Source organism: Lissotriton helveticus, chromosome 11 (genome assembly GCF_964261635.1).
Source record: "Lissotriton helveticus chromosome 11, aLisHel1.1, whole genome shotgun sequence".
In the NCBI taxonomy this organism is placed as follows: Eukaryota; Metazoa; Chordata; class Amphibia; order Caudata; family Salamandridae; genus Lissotriton; species Lissotriton helveticus.
This window is the reverse complement of record NC_136072.1, coordinates 1,091,560,731-1,091,577,176: the sequence shown is the minus strand read 5'-3', so window position 1 is coordinate 1,091,577,176 and position 16,446 is coordinate 1,091,560,731. Positions and strand designations below refer to the sequence as shown.

At 44.8% G+C, this 16,446-nt stretch overlaps 1 protein-coding gene across 1 annotated transcript in view; it reads right to left on the bottom strand.

The window, feature by feature from the left end:
* The window catches only part of DRG1 (developmentally regulated GTP binding protein 1), a 62,227-nt gene that overhangs the window by 28,418 nt on the left and 17,363 nt on the right, over positions 1–16,446 (bottom strand). The window contains exons 4-5 of the mRNA XM_078667720.1: positions 10,900–10,969; positions 7,725–7,894 (exon numbers count right to left, since the gene is read on the bottom strand). Of these exons, the coding sequence (XP_078523846.1) occupies positions 7,725–7,894; positions 10,900–10,969 (240 nt within the window). The remainder of the gene's footprint in view (positions 1–7,724; positions 7,895–10,899; positions 10,970–16,446) is intronic.

Below are 16,446 nucleotides of genomic sequence, written 5' to 3'. Positions count from 1 at the left end.
TTGACACCCTGTCTGCTCAAACAGCAGAGCTCGTCGCTCTGACCCAAGCCTGCATACGAGCCAAGAACCTGAAAGTAAACATATACACAGATTCACGTTATGCATTCGGAGTCGTACACGACTTTGGAGTGCTCTGGCAAGAGAGAGGTTTCATGACTTCTCATGGAACCAAGATTCAGCATGGCCCCCTCATTCAAGCTCTGTTAGATGCAATACATTTACCGACAGCTATCGCCATTATGAAGTGCAAGGCACATACGAGAGTCACTGACATCATTTCCCAGGGTAACGACCTGGCAGATCGAACAGCCAAGCTTACAGCTCAGACTCCAGACATCCCAGTTAACACGACACAGACAGACGTCCCAGTTCAGACGACTTGTATGACAGTTAAGGACCCTACACAAGACGTACTAGATATACAGTCACATGCTACTCCCGATGAAATCAAGAAATGGTCTGAACAAGGAGGGGTCCAGACAGATCAGGGAATGGTTGACGAAGGGAAAAGCCACATGGTTTCTCCCCGACTCTATGGTTCAAGTCATTATTAACACCGCACATAGTCCAGCACACTTAGGAGAAAAAGCCATGTTAGACAGTATTCAGAACCTCTGGTTTAACAAACATCTACGAGCAGCAGCCAAGCAGAAAGTGCGTACCTGCATGATCTGTTGTCAGTTCAATCCAGGTAAAGGTGTCCCGGTGGAACAAGGTGGATTCCATCCTCCTGACCACCCTTTTGAAGTCCTCCAGATGGATTATATTCAGATGGATCGATGTCGAGGTTTCAAGTATGTCCTCGTAGTTGTATGCGCTTTGTCCAGGTGGACAGAAGCATATCCAGTTCCAGATTATACTGTCGCGACCACTGCCAGGCAGTTGGTTCGTGAGTATTTCCCCAGCTATGGATTACCGAGGGTCGTGTATTCAGATAACGGCCAGCCATTTTCCTCCGAACTCATGAAACAAGTATCCCTTCTGTTAGGGTACCAGTGGAAGTTCCACTGTGTACGACATCCCGAAGCAGCTGGTCTCGTCGAGAGACATAATCAGACCCTGAAAATCCGCATTGCAAAGGTATGCGCAGAGAAAGGCGTAGATTGGATGGTAGCACTGCCAGTCGCCCTTTTTTACATGAGAATGGTCGCTCACTCCCGTTCAGGTCTGTCCCCTTACGAGGTAGTTTTCGGTTGTCCCCCAAACATGTGGGGTACACCTAGGCCCCGTAAAATAACTGATGTTGACAGTAATATGCTGACAGATTACCTGGCTTCCTTGATGTCTGCACTACTCTCTTGTCGTTCACAGGTCGCCGCTGCCTTTCCAGACAACACTCAAGTGAAACCGCACGAGGTCATACCAGGCGACCTCGTTTTGATTAGAAATTTTGATCGTTCAAGTCCGCTGGAGCCCCGCTGGAAAGAACCAAAGCTCGTTCTGATGACAACAAGGACTGCGATTAAGGTGGAGGGCCGCAGAGGGTGGTTGCACTCCAGCCACGTGAAACGATTTCATGGACTCCGTCCAAAGACTTTTTTCAAAGACTGCCCCGTTCTCAAGGACTGCCCAGATACTGACTCTAAACTTCCCCTGTTAGAGAAAACTCCGCAGCAGGAGTATAAAGAAAAATTAAGGTCTAGTAAGTCAGCCAGTTTAATTGTCTAAGTCCCTCTCGGGTGAAACGGTTAGACAGGTTCCTGACATGTATGAGATAGACCCTCATAGTGAGAGAGTTAGTCGAAACTCTAAGAGAATACGTTATCACAAAGCTCTCCGAAGCCGATGCATTGTTACTCTTTTAATTTTATTATTTCTGAGTTTTGCGATTACAGGCATAAGTTATGTTTTATATGTATATTTTCCTCCTATCGTTTCACATGTACATTTTTCCTCTAATGTTACAGTAGAGCACACATTTAGTGAACTGCCTCCTCACGAGTTATCCTATCGTCTTGCCATGCGCAATAATACTTTTATCCGAATGTTACACTATTCACACCAGACCAGCAATGCCACAAATTGTTGGGTGTGTGGTCGACTCCCCCCTTTCCAGACACCGAAGGGAGTTCTGCCACTTTTTCCCTATCCGTTTTCACACAATGGTTCGTGTGGAGCATGGTCCACGTTAACGTCATCCTCAAACGATATGTCCCTTCTGAATAGAACATGTTTCCCAGACAAGGAAGGTCTTTCCCATAGAACAGGGTTAGATCTAGAAAATGAAGTATATGATCTAGGTAATTATTCCTCGAATTTCATGGTTTTGAATGTTCAGTCCGAGACTACTCCAGATTTGCCTGCTATTACAGTTCTACCAGTGAAAGGCGAATTATGTGTCAGAAAGAATGGTTCAGTACATCTAGGACACAGTGATTGTACTACTGTGGTCGAGTATAGTGACAGTGGGAAATCTACTTTCAAAGCCTCACGTCATTCTTATTTTGTATGTGGTCAGACCGCATATGTACGTCTGCCCCAAGATTGGGATGGAACATGTTACATTGCCTTCCTACTGCCACCAGTTTTCCTAGCCCCATCCGATTATCACAGAAACACACATCTAGTACACATTAGACATAGAAGGGAGATCGAGTCCCCAATTGTCGATCAGACTGAAACTGCCTTAGAACAGTATCAAGACTTCAATAAAGGTTTCTTTTTCTTCATAGGTCCTGTCCAAAATAGTAAGTTAATACGTAGGCTAACCAGAACCCTTGAAGCAGTAGTGAATGAGACTACTTCCGCTCTAGGTAACTTAACTGAAGAACAATCTGCTATGAGATTTGTCGTGCTTCAAAACCAGCTTGTCCTTGACGTCATACTGGCCGATAGGGGCGGAGCTTGTAGAGTAATCGGATCTAGTTGCTGCATTTTCATTCCTAATAACGCACCGCCTGTTTATTCAGCTATAACCAGACTTCATAAAATTGCCCATAAGTTGCACCAGAATCCAGGCACCTGGACATGGTCCGGTTGGCTCTGGAGTATAATATCTGCCTGGGGATGGAAAGTATTGTCATTCCTGGGTATAGCAGTAATGATCATATTCAGTTGCTGTCTCGGTTTACAATGTGGCCCTGCGATTTGCGGCTTGTGCGCTACATCTTGTATTCCAAGTCCAAAGTCCCGTTCCAAGAAGATTCGAGACGAGCAAATGATGCTGTATGAAATGATAGATGGTATCATGAATATTGATGTTTCCTGATGGAAACGTAGGGCACAAGGAGGGAATGAGGAAAATCGAATTTTGCCTTGTCATGTGTGCCTACGTGTTCCCCATCCTATGTAATATGTGCATGATCAATATGCATATATCCCCCTATGACCGAATAAAGACGCCATTATAGTGTGTCCAACGTTAGTATGTCAGTTATCCAGTCCCCGTGAAAGCAACGTGAATTAGGCTTCTAGGCCTATGTTGCCAACGTTTTACATTGTGCACGTTAATTCATCGAATTGTCCCCGTTTCTAGGCCTCATAAGGGCCTGAACACCAGATTCAAGCTCCAGTCTCCTGAAACCACTCCGAGGAGCGATGCAGCCCCTCCCGCATCCCTGACCCTTCGCTTACTTTCTGCCAAGCAACGCGGTGCCCGGCCTGGCCCGGCCTGCCTGCCTGTCTGCCAAGAATATGTTATGCCTCTAGTTATCAGTTCAGCTCTCCGTCTTCACATTCCTAAGCTAACGAACCGCATAAACAGCTTCAGCTATAGTCTAGTCTTTCTGTCTCCATGTAAGAGAATTACTGAATTAATATCCATAGAAGATTCATAGTACACGCAATACATGAAGAATATATGCATGCACCAGCCTTAGTGTCAAGTAGCCTCTGCCCTGATGACTTTTAGACTCTATCAACATGTACTCCAAACACAAGATACCAGATATGCTATAGGTACATGTCGTCCTGACATCCTAGACTTTAGTCTCCTCTTCTAGTGCTAGAAGTCAGAGCCCCCAGTTACACGTCATGGTCCGTTTGCGCGCACCACTAGGTTAAAGGTTCCAGCTGCCCAGGTAGCCCCCTCCATGTATCCACCCATTTCATGACACTTCTGTGACGTTCTCATCACATATCTTCGTGCACGCCCTGTGCACGCCTTCTTTGAACGCCCATGTGTTCTTATCTTACGTTTGTCACTTGTTACGCCTACTGTATGCAATGTAATTGTAATGTTTTCCTATATATACTATGTACTGTTGATGAGACGTTGCAGCTGCCATTCCATTCCATTCTGTTACAGGCTGTTCCGATCCTGTCCCTTCCCTTGTGCCTGATTAAAGCCTGTTCAACTCAGATACCCCGGATCCTGCCTCTTATTTATTGAGCTATCTGTTTTAGTTAATGTATAGAAAAATAGTACCGGTAATTAATTATTTATTTACCACAACATGATCCCGGACACTTGCTTCTTAGTTCACTAATAGCATTGTCATCAGGGGAGGGGTGGGGCGGCAGGAATGGTGTTCAGTTTAGATTTTAAAACTCATTTTTATTAAATATTAGTATAACATGATGTGATAACATTGAAGTATAGAAGGACTTTTCCATTGAAATGGCCACAAACTTTCCCACTCGCATGCAGTTTTACTAATGAAACAAATGACAATCTGTGAAAATCGGGTTTCACAAATTTTGCACATCCTCAAAGTATTTAGGTTTTTATATATCCCATTAAATCTTTGTTTTTATCACACTTCAGAATTTCAAAAAAGTCTTTGCCGAACTAATGAAGTATATTTTTAAATATTTGTACAATTTATAAGCTATTACAATAATTTACAAGCTATTTAAATACTGAGTGCCGAGCATGATTGACAGACAGTTCACTTTAAAAAAGACTAACTCTGCTGCCAGAGAAAGAAAAGTTAACACCAGTCTCCAGGGTAAAATAAGCAGCAATTTGTTAGAAGACATAAGTAGACATTTGACTATCCTTGAACGTGCAGAAAATCTGACAAGATAAAAACAAGATTTAAAAACCGGTTTATTGCTCATTCAGTTGAGCAGAACACCTGTTCTTTACCAGCTCAAACACTCTCACCGGGCTGGGCAAGTAGGCCTTAAAAACAGCACACACTGATAAAATATGACTTGCCATACATAGTAAGTGGGCGAGTATATTTCTCGAGGTCTGATCAGATAGAAGAAAGCAGTTTTCCAGTTTGTGGTATCTTCTAGATTCACATGCAGCACACTATTCTGCCATCTAGAGGTTGGGTATAGAATAGTCACTTCAACAAAGAATAGCAAGGGGTCAGCACAAATGCAAACTGAGTTAAATTCCTACGTGGTGAATAGAGGGAAAAGAAAGGGGTAGAACTACTAAGGTGTTGTGAAAAATACACATAGGGTCTCTCATCTTTGTGAAAAGATTCCCATCAGTCACCACTCGGATCCGCCCTTCATCATCTGGGATCCTTCTCCCTCGAAGGTAGATTATGAGACTCACTGTGGATTGGCAGATGTTGTGGAGCCTAATCCTACATGTGGTGCCCAGTGTGAGGAGAAAACATGATTTATAGTGTGGTGGCTGGAAGCAGTGCTCGGAGTGAGTGCAAAGTGAAGTTGTGAAAAACCTATAAAATTAGGTAAGGAAGAGAAAAAATTATTTATTGAGATTCTCTTCAATCCTAAAATAAAAAGAGTGCGTAGTGGTGTAAACAAATAACCACTAATAAGGATGGAAGGTCGACATGTTTCTGCAGACTAATTAGATCCACGTGGTATCTAGCTGCTTCCTCAGGACCATTACCGCTACTGCTTATGAAGAAATAAGTGAAAAAAAGATAAAATATCACCCGAAATATAGTGATAAAATCCTTCTCCTGACAATTGGGCAGGAGAGAAAAGTCCCACCTCACCTGGCTACAGCGCAGGTAAAACAGGGCACCGCTCTGTCCGTCGGTACCCCGGGCGTCCCTCTGGGCTGTCGTGGGAGGTCCCACGACAGCCCAGAGGGACGCCACGTGGATCTAATTAGTCTGCAGAAACATGTCGACCTTCCAAACTTATTAGTGGTTATTTGTTTACACCACTACGCACTCTTTATTTTAGGATTGAAGAGAATCTCAATAAATAATTTTTTCTCTTCCTTACCTAATTTTATAGGTTTTTCACAACTTCACTTTACACTCACTCTGAGCACTGCTTCCAGCCACCACACTATACATCATGTTTTCTCCTCACACTGGGCACCACATGTAGGATTAGGCTCCACAACATCTGCCAATCCACAGTGGGTCTCATAATCTACCTTCGAGGGAGAAGGATCCCAGATGATGAAGGGCGGATCAGAGTGGTGACTGATGGGAATCTTTTCACAAAGATGAGACCCTATGTGTATTTTTCACAACACCTTAGTAGTTCTACCCCTTTCTTTTCCCTCTATTCACCACGTAGGAATTTAACTCAGTTTGCATTTGTGCTGACCCCTTGCTATTCTTTGTTGAAGCGACTGTTCCTAGGGATAGTAGAATTGCTGGGTCGTTAAACCATCCCTTAGACCCTCACCCGCTCTGTTTGGTAATGGGTGTAGAATAGTCCTTTGTAGTCGCTCTCTTTTTTTTGCGTGGGCGTGGTTGACTCTCCAACTACTTGGTACTATGTCATCCTTGAGAGATGTCAGACCTACGCCCCGGAAGCGTCAACATAGTTGCATTGCCAGATTCTTATTTTGCCCTTCTTGGAGACTTTGATCTGCTCATTTCCTCAGTTTTTGTGGGTTTTTTGGTATTGGTTAGCATATACACCTCCCTTGGCAGAGGCAGATCGGTTGCATGTGAATCCAGAAAAATTCAAGCTGAAAAACTATTCCTACCAGTAAAATAACAATTTTGTTTTGATGTGTGCATCTATTCTGGATTCACAAGCTGTGCATTGATTATATAGCGGTATTCTGTTTCATGGGTTGGCTGGGTTCTCTGTAGCACTTGTTTTCAAACTTTTTTTTAGTACTCTTTAGCTCACTGTTGCGCCTCCTTGTTGGTTTGGATGTCCACAAAATAGTGTTTTGTGAAAGTGTGTTCAGAAGACCATGTGGCTGCAGCACAAATATCTTCCAGCGCCACCCTTCCTAAGGCCAGTGCTGTTCCCTTTTTTCTTGTCGAGTGTGCCTGTGGCCTCTCCTTTATTGTAACTCCTGCAGCCTTGTGGCAGTACTGGATTGTCTGGACTATCCATTTTACAATAATCTTAGAGACCAGTTTGCCCCGGTTCGTATGGGCAAAACAATTGTTCTTTCAAGACGATACATAATTGCTGGTCTTGCATCTAATGTGTATAGCTACTGTTCTGCCTGGGTCTTTGTATGTTGGAAAAAGTCTGGCAGGTGGATGGACCAAATGACATTGCAACCCCGATATAACCTTAGATATGACCCTTGGATTTGTTTGCATTACCATCTTGTCACACATACAGAACTTTGACTATGATTGCTTTAGGACTGTAGACAGATCACAATCGTCCAACTATTTAAGACAGTAATGCCAACACCACTGTGATTCTATGTTTCTCAACTCTTCTTTTTGTAAGCAGGTATTGCCCCCAGGTCTTACTGTGTATGCCTGCATATTTTGTCATCCTTGCATCCTGGGTAAATGCTCTGTAGATATATAGAGTTCTATTTTACCACCATTTGGAGCATGTTCTGTGCTGTACATTAGTCTATCATTAACTCTTGATCTTAACAGTCATTTCAAGCCCCCTTCTCTCAAACTTACAGTGGCGGTGAGGTTGACGCCTCCTTTGTCCTTTTTCTTGAAACCAATGTTCGGAGGTTGCTTGTTCAGACGTATTCCAAAACCCTCTAGTTCATTCTCAATTATCTTCTTGTGTCCTAGTGGCTTTAGTACATCCAGTACAATGAGAATCAGGTTGCAAGTGCGGGCAACTGTGGAAAGAAACAGGAATTAACCGATTTAGGGGATGAAGCGGGAGCAATGATAAAGAAGCCGACAGAACACCAATACCTCGCCTGAAAAATCACACACCGATGCCCTACAATCACTAATATTTAAATCACATGTCTGAATTTCAAATGCCCCAGACACTATTTTGACCAAGAAAATCTGAGGTGGAGTGACCCTTGAGTCTAGAAAATGATAGGCTAGCTTTGAGCTGCATTGAAAAATTCTCACTTTGATTCAATTACTGAATGTGCCTCAACGAGTTGGTACCTTAACACCCAAGAGAACATAACATCAACTGCTTCTAAGTGCAAGAGGCCACCAACAATTGGCAAGTGAAAAAGAAGTCCATTGTACAACTTCAGTGGCCAAGAACGATTTCCCAATATATTATTTAATTTAATTAAATAATAGCGTTTACATGTTGACTTGCAGGCACTTTGTATTCAGTAAGCCTACTCTGTATACAGCACATGCTGTTAGAAGCGATTTATACCCCAACCTGTGTGGTTGGTGTCATGTACCGGACAGACAAAAAAAATGGGGGGTATCTGCCAAGTAGAGGGTCCCCAGATGTATCCAAAAGGCTTCTTTGAACAGGGATGTTTCCATTTAGGGCTAGAACTACTACGCATAGGTGGTAGGGGACATCAGGATTTTAGATAATCTAATGGTATGGTCCAGACTCCAAACATCTTGATGTTTTCTTGCCCACTGGTTTCTCTTTAATTTAGTTGGTACACTGATCTTGACATGCAGTAGTGGGAAGGGATGAACCTTCTGAATCCGCCATGTGCTCGGGCCCCACATGATTAATGTCAAGCAAACAATCTTGCACTTGATTCTCCGCTCCACTGGATCCATGTGGGCGCCCTCATGGCAGGAGTTACAGGATTCACGATTGTTAGGATAAGGCAAAGCATTGAACCCCAATTTTGTATCAGTCAGCGCAGCCATAGGTCCTTTTGTGAGATACCTGCATTCACCTTGATAAAATAATACATGCAGGACAGGGCCACTGCTCTGTAGTCCAATCAGTGACATGCCCTCAACTAGAGGAATCTATCAGAGCATCATTAACTGTGGTTTAGTACTACTTACCAACCAATGATTTTAAGGAGAAATGCTGAAGTTAGAGTAGAACCAAAATGTGTAGTTCTTTTGGGCAAGGTATTTGGTCTGCTTGTGACGCCCGAGGTCAACTCAAATAGAATCACGTTTCTGTTATGTTGTAACGACTAGGAACATTTCCCATCCTCCGGTGTATTATAGCATCCTCAGCAAACATTTGGAATTGAAGTGGATGTCAGAGCAGATCCACCTGCTAACTCGAGGATGTTTAATAGTTGGGAGGGCAGGGAGTCATCCTGGAGAACCCTGGAAGTGTCAGTCTTTATTGGGAACAATGATGATCCAAGTAGACTAGTTAGAAATGAACAAAATAATGTTAAAGACTCATTCCTCAAACCCACTTAGGAGTAAGACTAGGAGACCTCGTGGTCCACCGTATGGTAGTCTGTGACTAGATTGAGAAAAATTTGCCCAGCGACATGTGGTAAAGGGCCTTCTCTTGTAACCTGCAAAGTAACCTCAGCTGACCTGCACCCTTCATTGGCAGTTATAAAGTAGTTGGTATGCCTTAAATTCTTTAAGGCTTCTGAGAAAACTTCCTGGGTGATTTTGCTGGCAAGGGAAGGTTTGTGACATTTAGATGTGAGTCCCGGAAATTTCTTTAGCACAGAAGTAACTATGGAATGTCCTAGTGCCTGAGGGGGGGGCGGGAGGGGGGGGGGAGAACTACACAAGCAGTTGCTTCAGCAAGATTGGAGATTTCAGTATTCCTCTGGCCTGAATAACCTAAGAGGTGATCATGAAGTAACACTGTATTGGTGATGCTAGTGTGCAGGCTAGAAAAGAGAAAGACATTGGCATCCTTTGGTGGTGGGGCACTTGCAGTTTTATAGCTTGGAATCTCATGTGCACTTCGAGTCAGTCTAGGACAGAAACAGAGAAATGCTTCCTGGGTATTTCAATACCTATTAGGAAGCAACCCAACTAAATCCGTGCTTCGAGAGCAGCCGCAAGGGCTGGTACCTTTTCAGAAGAGATCTGGCCCAAGCATGACCTGCATTGTGTACTGGGCCACTGACTGGTTGCTGGAAGCCAAAAGAATCAAAGTTGCGTGGGACAGACTGTGAATTTATCATCTAGTATATCTACTTACAAGCCATAGTCTTTCATAGGAATGACAATATAGAATGGGCTCGGTGCCCAAATTAAACCTGGATATCTACTCTAGGAACTAAAATTTGTCAATGTGATTAAGTGCCCCCTGAGATATATCATAAGCATTCAGTAAGTCTGAGTCCAGGATGCCCAGGAACTCAGTCCTTTAGATGATCACAAAACTCAGCGGCAACTTACAATATCGTTTTAACGTACAGTGGTGGCAGTTTCTCAGTACCAGTTCTTTGGATAGCTGAAGCTGGGTATTTTCAAGGAGAGCCTGCATCTTAAAATATCAGGTCTTCCTGTATGAAAAGCAGCAGATGAGTTCACAGTGTTCCAAAGTTATTCTGGGTTGAGTCTTAGTTCGGAGCAAGACAGTAAATCCTCTTCAGGGTGAGGCTTGGTCTAGACCCACAATTTGACCCTTAATGACTTGTTTGTGGCAGCCTCTCAGAACATTGTAGATTCTTTTTATTTGCCACCATCATAACAGTTCAGTTTCTTAAGGGGCCCCTGATGAAGTTGATACACTGTGACGGAATAACTTTACTGACAGTTTTCCGTATAACTGACATCTCCACATGACACTCCACATGACACTCAACATGCCTAAAACCTCACATCTTGAAAGTGGCTTGTTATCAGTATTATTACATGGACTGCAGGTGATAGTATAAGTATCAAAAGCATCCATGTTCAGTGAGAGCATGCTACATCAAAAGCTTAAGGTTAGAATTAAATGAATGGAAACTCTTCTCACCGGCAATGACTTGTCTGCCTCTGCCTTTTCCGTCTTTGGCACCTTCAATGATCCCTGGCAGATCAAGAAGCTGGATACATTGGAAAGAAAATTGGGAAAATTCAGTCAGGGCAATAAATTAGTCTCAAAATAATGGCAAACCAGCATAAAAAAATAAATAATCTTGAGGCAAACTTTTATCACCACCTTATTGAAGCATGCACTAAGCAGAATTCCACCTGAACGTCTGGGAAGCATGCACTAACAAACGACCAGGTCGCAAATAGCTGTGCAAGACAGACAGTCAAGCCAGTGAGCACATCCAGTCCTGAATGCAATTTCTGATGGCTGCTGGATTGCAATTTAACTTGGACCCCATGTGCTACACATCTTAACTATATAATGGCCCATTTCTTGAGGCTATAGTATATACCTATTTAAACTGGTTCACCTCCCAGTTGTGGCACATCCCAGAAATCCTTGCTCCCAGAAGCCACAGCACCCATAGTGCGGATCACAAACTTAAGAGGAGCCCTTACTGTCATCCACGAGCACACTAGTAAGCAAGTGAGATACAACCTAATAGAGCTTATCACTAACCCAATCTGCTACTTGCCAACTCATTTAATTGGCTAGTTCTCCCTTGGGTTCTCCAGCGCCAGGATGCCTCTCGAGGTGGTAGTGCGCTTTATAAGTATAATAAATAATAAATAATTCTCTTATCTCCTCACTACCTCATCTATAAAACATGCCTACACAAACCAACTGTGTGACTTAACCCTTCCAGATAAAGCAACAAACCAACTGTGTGACTTAACCCTTCCAGATAAAGCAACGTTGGGAAAGAAATTACTACGGCCATATTCTGCGCCAAGTCTTCTCAACTCTAAACAATCCAATGCAAACAACCCACATCCTTGCACTGGAAGAACTACCTTGACATACCTATCTCCCTTCTCAAAGTCGAACCAACAAACCAAGATCAGGGGGAGGAGCCAAGCTCGCGAGCGTAATGGTCGCCTTGTAGCTCGGCTCCGTCAGCCCTCTGGCCTGACTCGCATATCCTGTTGCATATCCTGCCCAGAGACCACATAATTCCGAAGAAATAGGAACGCAACGTTTCGCTCTTACTCACCGTTTGGCCTGGAGACTCCGGCGTGCTGCGGTTCCAAAGTTGTGCCCCCCGAAGGGACCTGGGCCTTCGTGGTGTTGAGACCGGGGCCTCGCCTATCGGATCCGACCTGGCGTTGTGGTGACCGTCGGCCCCGGCCGAGAGACTGCGCCACTGGTGAGAGCCGTTGTGAGAACATCCCGGTGACCCTGATCCGGGCCCGCCTTGACGGCCGTGAGGCTGGTGTGGGGCGCGGTGCTCCGTGGACTGATCGTGTGAAGGGGTCCCCCCGCCGCTGCTCCGTCCATCGACCCTGGACCCTCGTCCTCTGTTTGAGAGGAGCGCCAGAGATACTGCAGACGGCCCCCCGCCTTGGGCGAATCTCCTTTTTTCACCGAGGCTGCCATTGCTGGGACCCCCCGGAAATCTGTAAAGGCCCGCATTTGTGAACTGTTCCGAAAATCGCGGAGGGTGGTGAGGAGGCTGAATTCACAAAATGGCTGCCGACGACCTGTGCTGTGGGTCTCCTCGTGATGACGGACTTGGGTTGTTGGACTGCACGGGGGCCTGGACGTGTGTGCGTGAGCCTACGATTGGAGACGTTCTTGATGCCTTACGATCCTTACGCGCGGCCCTGGCCCCCGGTGCTCCGGGAGACTCGATTTGTTCCACCGCCATCTTGGGTGAACGCTCCTTCATGGTCCCCTCTTGTCTCAGTGATGCCACTGCCTCGCCTCCCTCGGTCGCTGCGAGGGTTACTGTCGCTATCCATCGACGGGTTTGCTGGCCGGTGGATTTGGAACCTCCTGCTCTTCGAAGTTTGGGGACTTGGGGACTTGGATGTCGTGCGGGGACCTGATCCTCCCCGGGTGCCTGAGAACAATGGTGGACCGCTGCCTGTTTTTGCCTTGATGAGGTCGTGTTTCTATTTTGCAGGGAAACCCCCGCTTTTCCTAACGGCGAGACTGAACTCCTGTCTATTATTGCCCTTGTTGCTATTGCTGAGACATTTGAACTGCCTATTTGAACTTTTGCCCACTTGCTTATTGATTGCCCTCCCTGGCCTACGCTTTGCTCGTACTTTCCTTCATTTGTGTGCTTGCCTCGCATCGTGTTGCTTACTTCACACTGTCCTGTGGTGGGTGGTAATTGTGGTTAGGAAGGGACTGGGGTGAGATGCACGGCTCCCGGTGGTTTATTGGTGTACAGATCCGTGGCGAAGTTGCTCATATTTCTAGTGCTGTGGGAGAACCCCCTGTACGTTTTTTTGGCGCTCGAGATTGTGTCGTTCTGGTTCACATGTAATATAATCGTATAGTTGGGTGGAGGGCTGTGGCCGACCGTATTTGTTTCTGTCCTTTTGCTCCTCCCTCCCATTTTTTTCTTTTTTTTCAGTTCCTTTTTTTTTTTGTCTCTATATTCTTCTTCTCTCTTGTCTCTACTACATTTCGGGTTCTGGTTTAGGGCGACAGGCGCGCTGTTTGGAGGGTAGGCCGTAGCCTTCTGCAGGGGTGCTGGGTGGGATGGGTGGGTTGGGTCTTCTTTGATGTTTTATTTTCCTCAGTTCTATGGCCCTTTTGTAACTCTTTATTGGAGTGCCGCGTCTGTCCTTGCCTTCCGTGGTATGATTGGGGTGGGGTCTGTAATGTCGCTGTTGTTCTTTTTGTAGTTCTGCTGCTTTCCATTGCGACTCCCATGCCCTCCTCGTTGCTGATATTACCGCTCTTTTATGTGTTCCTTGCTACGGGGCGCTTGTTTAGGCGCGGCATTCTTCTCTTTCGGTCTGTGTTTTCCTTTCCCCCTCTTCTTTCCTCTCCCCCCCCCCTCCCTTTTCCTTCTCTCCCAAGGTCAGTATGACGGGTTAGTCTTGGTGTTGTCGCTATTCCGGCCCCTTTGTTCTGTTTCCGATGTGATACTGGGTGGTGGGGATGCAAAGTTGTTCTTAATTATATACTGACTTGTGTTCACGGCCCTGTTTTTATACCGATATATACAGTGCTGACATTCCTGCATGGCTGCCCTTTAGCCTGTTACCAATGGTTTGATTTGGGAATCCGGATTCCTCTATATTGTCGTCGAGCCTGTCATGCTCCTTATTGCCCTATTATAAAAATAACCTTCTTTGCTCCTGTTTGCTGCCCGTTTGGATCCTCTCTCCTCCCCCCTTTTTATGATTGTATTGATTACGTTCCTCTATGATTGATTCTGCAACTTCATTCTGGACTTCTTGACTGCTTTCACGTATTATGGCCGGCCAGTTTGGTTGTAGGCCCAGATTTGTATATCCTGTCTATACCAATAAAGGTTTAAAAAAACCAACAAAAAAAAAAAACCAAGATCAACCGAAAAGTGAACACCAAATCATCAAATCCTTTTAAAGCCATGCCGCTGTGTCTGACATTTACATCTTTCTAAAAGGACTATAAACATATTTCTGGAAAAAAACCACACTCAAACTAAAACACACAGATGCAAGCTAAAATCTTCATCAGCCTGGTACTCCAAAGACCTCGCCGACAACAAATGCTATTTATGCCCAACAGGAAAAATAAATAAAAAATAGAATAGAAAACAGAAACTCAATGTCTTCACTCCATTGAAATCCCTCTGCACCACATGAGTAAAGCGCTAGAACTACCCCATCAATAGAGCTGCAAACAAAAAGCACAATTCTTTTTAAGACAATCAAGCAATGCATCAACACATTGGCTGACACGTCTATCCCTCAATCTGCAAACACGTGCAATTCCATCAAAAATACCTTGAGTGAAAAAATACAGAAGAGCCAACAGCACATCAACACTACCAAGCCTGCTTCTCCTCTTGGACCCATCCTATAATGGTCATCTTTCAACGCTCCATTGCACCGACATAACTTAATATCCTCAAAGCCCACCTCCTATGTAGAGAATGTCTTACAATCATCCTTCATTAAAGCGCTCTCCAGAAAAGCACACTCATCCCTATTCAGGATTGTTTAAGCCTCACTCAAGGCATCTTCTCAGAAGCTGTAACTACAGGCCAGATCCTCCACTCCGAAACTAACCTGCACTATGATGACGTCGCCCATCGCTCACCAACCTTTCATCTTCAAGATCAAAAAAGCAGTCTATACTCAACTCATACAGATCAACACCATCCATCTTCTCCACGACTACCAATATTGTTTTAGCCCATGCTACAGCAGAGACGACCATTCAGATCACTGACGACACCCTCAAATAGAAATGACAATGACCCCTATTTCCGTATTTGCTTGATATCTCAGCTACCTTCAACACAGTCGACTATTCTATCCTAGTCCACACCCTGAAGTTTTGAATGGGATTCACTGGTAAGGAGCTTCAATAGTTCTCATCCTCATCATATCTTTCCAAGTGACACCAATTCATTCATATGAGGACCTCCAGATCCCCATCAGGTGCAGAGTCCCCCAGAGTTACATACTGTTCCCAACAAATCTATAACTGCTACATTGAGCCTCGTTCAGCCCCACTCACCAATAACGTCATCAGTATTAACCAATTTGCTGACGATGGACAACTGCATTTCAAAGTCTCCTCTGCTCCACACATTCAACACTTCAAACATTGCTTGCACCTCATCCAGACCTGGATTTCCAGCACCTACCTGAAGCTCAGCCTCACCAAGAACAAGCAATACATAGTACAGACCTGGCTCAAGAAATAAACCTTAATAGCTATTGCCAAATCACTTAGATTAACCCTGGACAACAACCTTCCTCTCAAGAAACATATGGCCAAGAAGAGAAAGAGGGCATGATACCAGCTCCCCCTATTAAAGAAATTTAAGGCATTGCTCCCCGAAAGAGACTTCGGTACTGCCGTTCAGACCATCCTACTCCTGTAATTGAATGGTGGAAATATTCTGCACCCTGGCCTCTCAGGCTCTACACTCCTCAGCACTGCTAAGCCAGGCCCTGAAGAAACAGGATTATGGCACCCCATCCTGATAAAACTCCTGTCTCCTCTAACTGTGGCAGACTATCTTCAAAGCCAGCTGCATCATTTACAATGCTATCACGACCTTCACCCCTGCCTTTCTGGCGGACAAGTTTAGCATCTCTGGTGTCTTTCAGCATATCCACAGCCGTGACAAGATCATATTGGAGACAGAGAAGGGTGTAAAAAACATACATACACTAAGGACACAGGTGTTTCCCCATCTATTCATCCAGGATATGGAATGACATCCTGATATCCATCAGGTCTGCCCCTACCCACCTTTAAATTTAGGTAAGAGAAGTAGATATGCCTATTTAATACATCATAAACCAGTTAGTGGTGGGGGGCATGGCCTGACGTTACGCCGATGGAGTGAGCAGCGCTGCTCGGAGCTCCTCTCGGCCTACCCGTGCCCAGCACCCTCCTGATGTCCTGAGACCAGCTCGAGGGCCCTAATCATCCCTTCCGTGCTGTCCAACCACAGCAGAGTTA